Source organism: Thamnophis sirtalis, unplaced genomic scaffold, assembly GCF_051295495.1.
Source record: "Thamnophis sirtalis isolate CommonGarterSnake01/CBP01778 unplaced genomic scaffold, rThaSir2_p1.2 scaffold_11, whole genome shotgun sequence".
Taxonomy (NCBI): Eukaryota; Metazoa; Chordata; class Lepidosauria; order Squamata; family Natricidae; genus Thamnophis; species Thamnophis sirtalis.
Window position 1 is genome coordinate 28,515,818 of NW_028261391.1, and position 14,178 is coordinate 28,529,995.

The 14,178-nt window shown below is 35.9% G+C and overlaps 1 protein-coding gene across 2 annotated transcripts in view; it reads left to right on the forward strand.

The window, feature by feature from the left end:
- PLOD2 (procollagen-lysine,2-oxoglutarate 5-dioxygenase 2) overlaps positions 1-14,178 on the forward strand; it is a 65,971-nt gene that overhangs the window by 23,783 nt on the left and 28,010 nt on the right. For both annotated transcript variants that reach the window (XM_087725423.1, XM_087725422.1), the window contains one exon: positions 10,435-10,598. In XM_087725423.1, the coding sequence (XP_087581549.1) occupies positions 10,435-10,598 (164 nt within the window). The remainder of the gene's footprint in view (positions 1-10,434; positions 10,599-14,178) is intronic.

The following is a 14,178-nucleotide window of genomic DNA, read 5'->3' on the forward strand; positions in this document are numbered from 1 at the left end:
CTGATTCCAGAGTGTCGGAGCAGCCACAGACAAGGCTCTCCTCCGGGGGCCCGCCAGCCGACACTGTCTGGCTGACGGCATCCGAAGGAGGCCCAATCTGTGTGATTTTACTGGCCGCTGGGAGGTATGTGGCAGTAGGCAGTCTCGAAGGTATAGCAGTCCCTAAGCCATGTAGGGCTTTAAAGGTAATAACCAACACCTTGAATTGCACCTGGAGACCAATTGGTAGCCAGTGCAGCTCGCAGAGGACAGGTGTAACGTCGGTGTTCCAATATCGCTTGCGCGGCTGCATCTTTGGGACGGGCAAGAATTTTAGCATTTGTCATTCATATTTGGAAGAAATCCAAAGTATGTTTAATTTTTAGAGTCACAAATGTAGAGAAGGATTTAAGTGTCTCACTTTGCCTTTTTGTTAATATATTTTTAGGACTTTGCTGTTTACTTCTTCAGCTAGCTTATTAATGTTTTTTCTCATTAGAGACTTTAATCCCTCCATTTCAGGGGTGGGTTCCGGCTGCTGCTACTGCCAGTTCGATGAGAGACATGATGTGGGCCTGTGCACGCAGTGCAACAAAAATTGCTCCGCGCATGCGCAGAAGACAAAAACAATATGGCACTGCTTATGGTGCTGCCGAGAGAACCATTTTGGGGGCGTGGCTATTTCCAGCGACCCAGGCCGCCAAGTTACTACTGGTTCTGCTCCAATTGCTTCCAGGAGCTGGTCAAATATGGCAGCAACTATTTGTGCTGTTAGTAGGCAATTCTTAGCAACCAAATCCAAGTCGCCTTTAAAATTGTTCCTAATATTATTCTTGTTCTTGCTCCAACTCCTACTGGAATTGTAACTCCCTCCTCCACAGATAAGCAGTCTTCCTCCTCCCAATCCAGAAGGGGGCTAGGTCTCTTGGGGGGGGGGGGGGAAAGAGGAAGAAAAGAGAAAAGGAGACTTACTTGCAGTGTCCGTTATCTGAAAAAAATGTCAAGTTGTCTGTGTGTTGTTGCAGCCATGGATAGCTGTTTTTTTTTTGCTTAGTAGAGAAAATTTTCCTCTCCTTCACTAAATGCTTTACTAGCTGGAGTAGAAAAACTGAAGTTAAAGCAAGATGAAAAGAAGAACCTCTCAAGTAGTAAAATTGAAACTTTTTAAAGTTAAAAGTTAAAAATCGATTTACAAGTAGAAATAATTTTTTTAAAAAGAATAAAAATAGAAAGTAAAAAGGAGGAGAAAGTTAAAAGTTAAAAATTGATTTAAAAATAAAAATAGTATTTTTTTAAAAAAAGAATAGAAATAGAGAATAAAAAGGAAAGGAAAGCTCAAAGTTGGTGCTCACTCTTGTATTTGTTACATTTCCTCCCATAACTAAGTTAAGAAAGGATAAACCACTTGTTCAACCCACAAATCTGGCTGATAATGTCATTGTGGTCACTACACAGTTAACCTCTGACTAATTAAAAAGAAATAATTAGAACAAAGTAACAAAAGCAATCTGATATCCCAACATATCCTTTTTTTTTGCCTGACTGCTTTGTGACTTTAACAAATAGTCTGGATGATTCTTTTCTGGGACAGAGAAAGGGTAGAAGAAGCCAGCAGAATAACATTAGGTCATTCTGCCTTGTGGTGAAGAAAATGCTGTCTGGAAGGCTGTGTTCCGGGTTGCATCTGGATCATGTCACCGGCTTAACATTTCTGCTTTCAGCTTTGGAAAGAGGGAAAATGTAGCATTGAGCCAGCTGCCACTTTCTTCCCTCTGTCACCTTTTCCTTATTTTACATTGTTCTTTATCTCAGTCTCTGGTTTGGTCAGCTCGTCCAGAGGGCTGTTTGTAGCATCAACCAGACGGTTTTTGGAAACAGAAGAAATCCAAAAGCAATTTTCTTTTCTTTCATCCTTCTGCCAAAACTTGGGGAAAAGGTGACAGTGAATTTTTTTAGAAACCTACTCTCCCTCCTCTCTCCCACCAAATTCCTGCCATACACTGAGAACATGAAAAGAGTCTGTTTTCTTTTCCTTTTGTAAACAGCACCTCTCTGTCTGGTACCCTCTTGGACTCCAAATAGGATTAGTGGCTCGTAAAAAAGATAAAATTCCTCAGGTCAAGCTCAACTTCTAAAACTGAATCATGTGTTTTTCTGGGAAGGATTACAGAAGTAATGTACCATTACCATTTACCATGGATTTTCACTTATTTATCAAATTTCTAATCTAGGTTCATTATATGCTCTTTTACAAGAGTCATAGCTTGTTAGAAGTATTACAACTCTTAATAATCTAAAATGTCTTTATTTTCCAATTCTAAGTCTTTTGATGTTGCATTTTCTGTTACTTTATACACTGAATTTGATATCCTACTTCTGGTTTATTTATATGTTGTGCTTTGTTACTGTTGCAATCTTATCCCCCATAACTTTTGATGTAATTAATTGTTGCTAACTTTTCTGATCCTAATAGTATAGCATCCATTTATAACTGTTAGAATATTTGCTTGCTATGATCAAAACATGCATGCCATTCAGATTTTTGGGGAGAAATTGAGAGTGTAGCCACCCAGCTGCTTTTGACTATAGTTTATGTACATGATGTGCAAGGATGAAACATATGTATGCATTTCCCTTCTATGTGGTCTATTGAATATTCATATTTATGTATCATGGCAGAAAGTTATACCAAGACTTCACACAAAAGGTATCATGAATAAATTATTTAGAAAGAAAGTTACTGTTTTTAAGAAGATTTTGAGAACAAAGGTGTGGAGAATAGAACTTGGCCTGGGGAAATTTTCTGGAATCAGTACTTAATTAATTATATAGCCAACCACTCACTCTCAGTGACTCTGGGCTTCTTACAAACAATAGAACATTAGATAAATCAATGAGCATTCTGCAGAAAGCTACAGTGGAATTTATATATTTATCACATTTCTGTATTTATGGAATGGTTTGGCAAAAGAGAAATAAGTAATGTCCAGGTTTGGGATTCTTGAGGAGCTTTAATTGCCATTATACAGTATTTATATTGATAGGCAAATGTGAATTTTGTAGTTATGTAGTTATATTTTCCATTGCTACGCATTACATTTTTTTAAAGACACAAATACATTTTAAGTTTATGATGATCATAGAAAGACTGTGGATTCAAGTCTCTATTGATATATTATGTAGAAAACACATAGCTGTTCATCACGTTAGGATAAATCTTGGGTTATTGTATGGATACCGTGTTTCCCCGAAAATAAGACACGGTCTTATTTTCTTTTGCCGCACGAAATATGGCCTTGGGTTTATTATAGAGGGAGGGCTTATTGTTTTGGGGTTGCCAGGCAGCTGCTCCCTTGTGAGCGGGCTCCCGAAGAGCCAGGCACAGCCTCAGGAGTGAAGCAGCCATGAGGTGACCACGCTCATAAGCAACCACTCGGCAAATTCCCTCTCCAGCCAGGCAGAACGCCATTCACTGACCTAGGGGGTATCCTTAAGGCACCAAGGCACGTGGCACTCTGCCCAGCTCCCATGGCTTGGCACATTCGGGATACCCCCTAGGTCAGTGCATGGAGCTCTGCCTGGCTGGAGAGAGGGGTTGCGCGAGCGCCTGTTCACCCCGCCGCACTCCGAGTATAATTTCTTCTCAGGCTTCCAAACTCCAAAATTCAGTTGCCAAATCTTCCAGCAGCAGCCGCTCTAGGAGTGCGCTCTATGGTTGTGGGCTGGCTGCCAGATAGAGAGTCTTCCAGCAGCCAGCCCACAACCATAGAGCACCCTCCCGCTGCTGGAAGACTCCTCTTTATACTCATGATGTAAAGAAATGCTTTTGACATTCTGAAAGGAAAATAGAGACCAAGTCTGCCTGTCTATTATCTCTCTCCCCCTCTTCCTCCCTCCCACCCCCTTTATCATCATCACCCATCTAGAATTATTCATCGTTCTTTCTTCAGGAACATACATTAAATGTTTAAGTATCTTATTCTAAAAAAAAAAGGTTTACACTCCAATTTACAGACATTTTTGACAATGCTTATATTTTTGGAATAATATGGAGGCTGCTGTACCTTTTCATTTATTACATATATAGTAATTTCTGGAAAAGCACTACTTTAGCAATAATTTTTCCAACAATAAACATTGAACTAGGTGTCCAGGCATAGAATGCCATAGGCACTCTTTAAAGTTTTTTTATAGAAATATATATCCAGATGTGAATAGAGTTTCTGCAAAGTAATACATGTTTTAAATAGCAACATCTGTGAGATACATCAGTTTGTGCTGAAAGCTAAAGCCCTAGTCAGTCCTTAGGGAATGGAGAACATCCTCCCTCCTATGCTGAATTCATTCCAAGTATTGAGAGAAACTTTCAAAGCTTTCCATAGCTGTCACTAAGCTGAGGAATTAATATGAGATGGTGAATTATGAAATTAATGAAGAAGGATAATATTAACTCTTAAAATTAAGTGGATGTTAATGAAATATAAATTAATGGAAACTCAGAGTTTGTATTAGCCTGTCCACTTTTTGAACTGAAGGTTCAGACCTCAGCATAAAATATTTTTTACTCCTAAATTATAGAAAACATTTCTAATCTTCGCAATATAGTAATAGCAATAGCACAGACTTATATATTGCTTTACAGCCCTCTCTAAACACTTTTACAGAGTCAGCATGTTGCCCCCAACAATTTGGGTCCTCATTTTACCCACCTTGGAAGGATGGAAGACTGAGTCAACCTAAGCCTGGTGGGATTTGAATTGCCAAATTGCAGTCAGCTGGCAGTCAGCAGAAGTTACCTGTAGTACTGCGCTCTAACCACTGTACCACCAAGTCTCTTGGTGGAACTATAGGACTCATAGCCATATAAGACTATTTTAGTGGTACATGTGAAGCCTCCTACTCCATATATGCAAATACTTGGGATTGGATTAGAAGACCTCCAAGATCTTCTCCATTTTACTCTGTTAAAATGACTTCAAGTTCTATGTTGAGTTGCCGATAAAGGTAAAATACTGAAAACATTTCTGTCCTCACTCATATGCTGAAGGACATGTTTTCTCTTAATGTCCAAATAAATTTACATTTTCCTTTTATCTTAATTACTAAGAATATGTTTTAGTAAGTATATGCATGACACTGGAAATAGCTAGATGAATCATGTAGCAATTTCTTAACCAGGCTTTCTTAGGAAAAAGGGGGTTAGCAAACCTAACCATGGGCAGCTTTGTAGTGGTTATAATTAAGGAATTGTTTTACTTTAGGTATGTATTTTTAGTGATTAACTTGGAAAGCTTTTCATTCTTTGACAGAACTCTGGTCATTCTTTATTCTTGTACAACTCAAGGCAGTTGGACTGAGAGAGACTGACTGTAGTGAAGTAATCTAGCCAGTTTTCATGTGTAAGGACCACTGAAAAATAGAACTTATGGTGTTGCAGATCCTAGTATAAGATCTTAATCCCTTCATTAAATCTCATTTTGATTCTTAGTGTCTGGGTGATCAAAGCAATGTACATGTTTAGTTGCTGTCTTTTCAGGATATTCCTTACATATTCTATATTCAATTAATGCATTTTCAAAATAAAATTTTAATGAAAGTGATTTGATTTTTCAGATTCTTTTCAGCTTTTAAGTGAAATTTAGGATTCCAACCATTGTAATAATAGGATCATATACAGCCTGTATATTCAGTTTTAATCCCACGGTTCTGTCTTATTTTTACTCTCTTAAGAACCTAGGGCAACATACTCTGATTTAAAAGCTTTAACATTTACTCTGAATTATACTGGAAAAAGAGATATAAAATGACCCAAATTCACCAAATATGTGCTTGTGATTTGAACCAGCACTCAATAGGCATTTATATCCTAAGTACTTATCTTTCAAAATCTCAGGGGATATTCTTTATAGTATTACTTGCTTCAGTTTATATCTATAGATGGTAGAGAAAGAAAATAACAACTGGGGAAAAAGTCACTCAGTTCACTTTCAAACCTGATAGCATACTTCCCTTCTAAATCATCTAGATATTGTACATTATTTACACTATAGATAAATTCATAATATTATTGAGGCCTGGAATTAAGATTAGCTTGGAAAGAGAAACTTTATTGTATTTTACTGATCCTATAACCCAAAGTTCTCCATTGAAAGGGATGCTAATATTCAAATCACTGCATCTGTGTTGTAACAAAATTCTGAACTGGTTAGGATTTTAAAGTTACTATTACAGACAGGTTGGTCCATAGCATATGTCATGGATATAGTGTAAATTTTAGCTTTTGAAGAACAAAGCTACCATGCATGTACCCAAAAAGGAGTTTATTTTGGCTGTCCTCCTTGATATGCTGGTATGTGTGCTATTAAATAGATGTACAAAAATGGGGAAATTAAAAATAATTCTGCTCCTCCTTCTGATTCTGGTTAAATTGGTTTTCATTTATCTTTTTTCCTTTTATTTCATTAGAAATTATAGAATGGAGGCTTCAATGCTAAGTATTTAGCTCCAGATCGAAACCTTTATAGCATTAAAAAAATATAATTTAATGTGATTTGCAGCAGTTTTTGTTTTTTTATCTTATACTCAATAGCATATGAAAACGTCAGATGCCTGTAATATCAATATTCTAACATAATTAATAGTGATAGAACATTTCTTTCTCTTTTTTATTTCTAATACTTTATCAAAACAATAGAATGTTAGTAATTTTAATTAACGCTGTACAAATATCACTGTGTCAAAACAATATAACAACAGTATAATAAAAAGGGGGGAAATGGAAAAATGGCAAGGATGGAGCATTAAAATTTTAGGGAAGGAAAAGCATTGGAATATTGATGGCAATGGAAAGTGCAATTCTGGGAAATGAGTGACAGCAGCTGGGAGGATGCAAAAAAAGGAAAGCCATGGGATGGAAGTGAAGTATGCCTACCCAAATCATTGACTGCAGAAAAAGGGAAAGAAAAGATCTGGAGGGGATTGTAAGTGCTGGGATATGTTGCATTGGGAGAACAGCTGGGAGAGGATGTGTAATAGCCTTGCCCTTCTTACACTATGAGATTGTTCCAGGATCCCTGCAGCTTTTGTTTTAGCCAAAATCCAAACAGCACAAAGAGTTCTGCAAATTCTTTTTTTATTTTTGGCCAGTTGTGGCCAATGGCTAACCAAGAATAATTTGGCAGGACTTTAGAGACACTGTGCTTCTTTCAGGTTCAAAACAAAATTACATTTTCTGTTTCATGGACAAGACTAAGATGAAAATAAAAAAGACAGAAATATTTCAAACAATTGGAAAAGCAGTGAGACAATGCAACGTGAAAGATTAAAAAGGTAGAGTTGTTGAAAGCAGAAAATAGAAATAGGTAAAGAATATAATTCTGCACAGTTCTATTTGTTTGAAACTAATCAAGGAAAGAACCAACTTATAAGTAAGGATAAATTTCCTGACTGTGAGAACAATTAATCAGCAGAACAACTTGCCTCCTGAAGTTGTGGATGCTCCAACACCGGAAGTTTTAAAGAAGAGAGTGGACAAACCATTTGTCTCAGTTGGTTTCCTGCTTGGATTAGAATATCTCCAAGATGCCTTACAACTCTGCTATTCTGCTTCATGATTACAAAAAAAAAGTATCAATTTGGGAAACTGAATTTATAAACTGAAGGAATATGTAGATACTGTGTTTGCATCTACAATATAGTTACAATATAGTACAGCACAGCTATCACAAAGGTGCTGGAGTAAAGATTTGGTTGAATAGGGTTGGGTCATTTGATGGATCATGTTCTAAGGCTATGTTTCTCAACCTAGACAACTTTAAGGTATGTGAATTTCAACTCCCAGAATAGTGGGAGTTAAACTCCACACAGCTGTAACGTTAACTCCAACAATTCTGGGAATTGAAATCCACATAGCTTAAAGTTGTCCAGATTGAGAAACACTATTCTAGTGCTTCTCTAATTTTAATGAGTTTGCAGAAGAAATCCTAGCAATTTTGTAGGCTTTTTTCCATGGTGCATTAACAGAAATATTCTGATGCCATACAAAAGCGTATATTTCCGTGGGTTATTTAATATCATGAGTGTAGATTTCTGCAGAGATATAGTATCATGCCAAATTGTTCTACCAAAATTAGCATTAGCAATCTTTTTCCTGAAATATCTATTTAAAACAACAACAACAACCATAATCGCACAGTTGAGATGAGCCCTGATTGAAGGGAGTACAAATTTCTGATGTAATTGTTTGCAAACATAATGCTGACTCTTAAGATGAAAAATGATTGTAAGACAACATTCCATTGCAATTATGTTGCTTCTCAGATTCTATAGGAATATTTTTCTTCAGAAGTTTTGGAAAGAGCACAGAAGAGTAATTTTCTTAAATTGTTGCAGCTGCAGATTTACAACATATAATATTGCTAGTCCTCAGGTTACAATAGTAATACAATTTCCATTGTATGAAATTTCAATTTCCATTGGAAATTCCATTAGAATTTCCATTACTAAATGATACATTCATAAAGTTTGATGTCACAAGACTGTGTAGGGATGAAAACCCCAACAGTCCCAGTTGCCTTCATAAATAAAATCCCACTGGTTTTTAGGTGACATCCATCCTAATCTGAGCCATTTATAGTTGGTTCCTCCAAGAAGAAATGCTTATCTCATATTCAGAGTAGGAGGTTGGTTTTTAGAAGGTACATACACAGAATAAAATCTAACATCTAACAAGATGTACCATTCAGATCAATTCCAAAAATGGTTGCTAGTCTGGAATGATTAGAGAGAGGGATATTTGATTAAATTTAATTTTAATTAAACTTACATTTATAATTAAATCAAATTTAATTTTTGTTTCCATTTTAAAACACACCATCTAGTATAATTTTCTAATACACTAAAGTAATCTTTTAGTCCAAAACACATATAGACTTCTGCTTTAATATCAGTAGCACCATGGCTGAAACAACTCATTAGTTCTGTTTTAAATGCTCTGGAACTCACAGAGAAGAAAACTGTGTCAAATCATAGACTCAATATGCATAGATCATAGCTCACATTTGAGTGTCTACGTATTATCTATCTGGGATTTGTTTAAGCATACAAATTAAGAGTTGCGGTGGCCCAGTGGTTAGAATACAGTACTGCAGGCTATTTCTGCTGACTGCTGGGCTACTTGCAATTTGGCAGTTAGAATCTCACTAGGCTCAAGGTTGGCTCATCTTTCCACCCTTCCAAGTTTGGTAAAATGAGGACTCAGATTGTTGGGGGGAATATGCTGACTCTGTAATCTGCTTAGAGAGGGCTGTAAAAGCACTGTAAAGCGGTATATGAATCTAAGTGCTATTGCTATAGGTTAAGAACCAACTATTTTGGAAACTGTTCTCAACTGATTTCTTTCTGAGCATGTAAAACACAGGGCACAATATACCTAATGCCCAATGTTTTACATTCATTTTTTGCATCAGTCCTGATTTAGGTTGAATGAAAGAAAATTTGCCATTGAAATTTCTTTCAAAGAAGAAATTTTGTTTGTTTATTTATTTGTTAAATTTATTTGCCACCCATCTCGCTATGGGACAACTCTGGGTGGCTTAGAACAATAAAAATGAAAAAAAAAATGAAAAAAAATATTAAAATAGCAATAGTAAATAATATCACGTAATTCATGTAATATCATGTAATCATATAATTAGCCTGAATGGAATTTGGAGCTATAGGACAGAATAGAAGAATTTCCTGTTTTCTGTTTGCAGCTGCTCTGGCTTCCCTGCTTCCTAAAAGAATTCCTTACTTGAAATGTTTTGGACTAAGCCACGGAAGCTTCAGAGTTTGGGAAAAATTGTATAATAGAAGATAACAGCTTTAGCTCTACCACCTCTAATAACATTGTAAACGTGTAAAACACACCATGGGGAATTGAATGGTATTTCTCAGGAACTTGGAAATATGGCAAAAAATGAAATGTACAGGGGAAGAAAACTTGTGAGGAATGTGGAGGTTTTCTGCACATTGCTCTCAGCAGTAGAAGTAACATACTGAAAAGTACAGTAAATGGTGTCCCTTCCATGCTATTTGTCTACAATTCTTTCAGAAAATATTTTTCTTCCTTTTGGCTTCAATATTGAAAATACATTAAGATGAGGAAAAATAGCTGCAGCAATAAATGGACGGAAGCAAATAGACAAAAAGGCTAACCTATATATTCCTTTCAATAGCATGTTTTGAATAAAGAATTGGAAGTAACCGGATTCTATTTAAGGCTAAGTGAATGAGGTGGGGGGGAAAAAGTAGAGTAGCCTCATTTTTCTAAATGTAAAGCTTAAATCTGTATAACACCTGAATCCTTACACTATAAAGGTAGAATTGTTCTCTTTTATTTCAATGTTAAATGCTGCTATCAAAATGTAGAAATATTTTTTAACAGTCACCTTTTCTACTGTCTTCCAACTTCAGCTACAATGTTATATTTGCTGGAGGACCTGAGGAATTATTGAAGAAATTCCAGCAAGTTAATCACAAAGTTGTATTTGCAGCAGATGGCTTGATATGGCCTGATAAAAAATTGTCTGACAAATACCCGATTGTCCGCAGTGGAAAACGATTCCTTAATTCTGGAGGTAAGTAGTATTTTTCGAAAGCAAGAGTGGAAAAATGGAATTGGTGCAAATTTGTTTTCTTTGTTAATTATGCTGACAGATACCACTTTGCCTGCTTTCTTTCACAAGCACTAATGACTAACAAACCATGATGCACAGCCTATATGGCTCTGGATTTCTCTTCTCTATGGTCCCTCTTGTCACTCTGGCCTTCTTTCTGGACTGGGCCCATAACCCCTAGTCGAAATAGTGACTACAATTTTGAGATAACCCAGGAGTAAAGTACAGTACACAGAGGTTTTGTCTGTCAAACAGTGATTTATCTACAAGGCACATATATACATACATGTACTAGGCAAAATCAGGCAATCAATCAATTTTCAACTATAATATGGAAGCACACATGGAGAGGTACACAGAAAAGTACAATGGAGATAGAACATGAGGAAAGAGAGATATTCTCATGTGGCCTCCCTTATATAGACAGTTTCTTAAAGAGGCAGTAACCCTGCTGACTCATTCTCATTTCATCATCTTGGTTTACAGCATTACAGCAGCTGGTCAGTTATTAAATCATCATTACCTTAACAGAACATTTTGAAGACAAAATGTACATTATTAGTAAGAATAATTTCAGATAAGTTTATTTTATTTCTCATCTCCTTTCCTTATCAACAAGAGCTGAAGTAGTCAAAAAAGTAAGACAAAGGAAGAAAAGCAGGAGAAAGTTAGTGTGTTTTTAAAACTTGCCAACTTTAAGATGTGTAGATTTTAATTCCCTGATCCCTTAGAATTCCCTATGCTTGTTAAGAAATTCTGGGATCAAAATCCACATATCTTAGTGTTTCCAACTTTGAAGATCACTGCTATTGACAGAAACTGACACACTATTTATAAAACAACATAGAATTGTTTTCTTACACAACTAGCTCATTTGAAGAATGTTTCAGAAATTTCTTAGGATGTTTTTCAGGCAAAGAAAATTGCGTAGGCAAATTTGCACATTCCTAAAAATACTCTTAACTGCAAGGTACACTATAGTTTTCACAGATAGCCTGTTATTATGTGACACTAATAAAGATGATTAAATATAGAAACTACAATCTTTCTGTACTGGAATGATTCATGTTCTCCTTTGTCCTCTCCTCAGCTGAACTGAATCTCTAAATGTTTCTAACATAGCTTTGTTCTGTAACATTTCAAGAAATTAAAATGTTTGCTGGCTGCTTGGTCATCCATCATCTAATGACTCTAGCCAGAATTATCAATACATTTTTAATACATACATATATATTTTTGTCTTGTTACCTCATGCACACTTCCCCCTGCTACACCAGCTTTTCTGTGTGCTTTTCCTTGTAATGAAGGGACGCGGGGAGTCAGTAACTAAGAAGCTGAGCTTGTAGATCAGAAAGGCCAGCAGTCCTAGCACCACGTAACAGAGTGAGCTCCTGTTACTTTACCCAGCTTCTGCCAACCTAGCAGTTTGAAAGCAAGTAAAAATGCAAGTAGAAAAATAGGGACCACCTTTGGTGGAAAAGTAATAGTGTTCCGTGTGCCTTTGTCATTTAGTCATGCCGGTCACATGACCACGGAGATGTTTGGACAGCGTTGGCTCTTCGACTTTGAAATGGAGATGATTATCGCCCCCTAGAGTTGGGAATGACTAGCACATATGTGCGAAGGGAACCTTTACCATCCTTGTAATCTAGTGTTATAAATTTGCCTTTAAATTTGGTAGGATGTTCTAAATTCAGTGTTAATTGGGTAGATTAACCTTAAAATGGAAACTGAACGATTTATTATCTTATGTTATTTGAACAAAGATAGGATGTCTCTGTGGGTGTTTAAGCCATATATATTGTAAAGGAGGCATTATTTAAGTCGAGAGGTTACAGTCTTTTACTTTACTTTATTATTTTATTTTTTCCACCTGAGGTTTGTTACCATGCCATCCCTCCAACAGGCATTCATGAGACTTTGGTTCCAGCAAATGGAGTCAGGAATGATCAAACATGATTGACTGGAAGGAAGAAAAAGTTTATCTACTATATCCTAATTATTCATCTTTTTTAAAGAAATCTAATAATTTAATGACATGAAATATTTTATCAGCCTTCTATTATGTCAGGCAGAAGCACCTCATAAATAGAAAGTTGATGCATTTCTGCAATCCAAGATTGTAAATCTGAAATACTCATATATTTCCAAGATAAAGTAATGATCTTCTTTAATTCCTCAATGCTCAATAAATCCAAATGTATTTATATAAGTTCCAGGTTTGGGGTGTATAATTCAAAAGTATGCTCATATATTTAAACATATTGATCTTTGTATTGCTGTATTAAGACATATATTTTTTCTCCAGCTCAAATAAAGATCAACTGATGATAACATTAGAGCAGAAGTAGGCTGTCAATTGTTATACTGATTTTTGTTGGTATAAAGTTTTTCAAGAATAAATAATATAGGTGAATGAAGCTCACAGGATATTTGACACACTGATTTTATTTCATTCGCAATAAGAATGATAGAAAATGGAACTGCTGTGAGCTATTTTGGTGCCTGGTTTTAGGAAAACAAACCATAAATCAACAATAGAATTCAGTAGGAAAGATTTAATTTTTCCAATTGCATCTGTAGGTTATCTTCATTAATATTTGTTTATTTAAACAACATTGCTTATTTGAACGACTTGCTTGGTTTATATTTGTTAATTTGAAATCCTGAATCATCTTTGCAATTTTTTTTGAAGACTTTCAAGAAAACTTGTACTGAATATAAAGATTTTAAATCAGGGATATCAAACTGGTGGCTTGCAGGCCAGATGTGCCATGTGCAGGCCAAGCCTCACCAGCTCCACAAAGGTGAAAATGTCACAATACATTACGTGATGACATCCATGTTTTAAATTATATAAATTATTTTGCTATTAAATAAGGCTGACATATAACTTTGAGTTACTACTAATGATTTACCAGAAAAATATCTGAGATATTGCTAACCAGGCTCGTATATACATCATGTTTTTCAATCTCTAGCCCTTTCAGTTAGATTTTATATGAGATTGCTGAATTCTTACACTGGCTAGATTTACAAGGTGTCTTGTGTATAGCATGGTATGCTAAAGCTATGATTCGATGCATGCTTATATCTAAGAAAGTCCAGTGTCTCTTTTACTTTGTTTTGCTTTACTAATTTTTATTGCCCTAGGTATTCAAATGGTTTACAATAATCAACCCAGAAAATTAAAATATTAATTTAAGGTTTAAGAAAAAGATTGTTGCTGCTTAGTAAAATGCCAAAGTCCAAAGGAAATTTTGTAGTGACTATATTTCACTGCATGGGAATGATGTAGGTGAAGACCTTTTCCCTTGTGCTAGAGAATGAAGTCCACTTCAGAAGATCCTTTCTTACAAATATTTTTAGAAATTCTGTGTAGGATTTAATAGCAGATTTCATTTGCTATGTATTAATGGCTTCACACTGGTTTTGTGACTCACTTAAGCCAACTTAGAGGATGCAGTGGTGGGTTCTGGGTGGTACGGCCCAGTATGGCCATATTGGTAGTAGGCGGGAGCAGCGGCCACTGTACCAATAC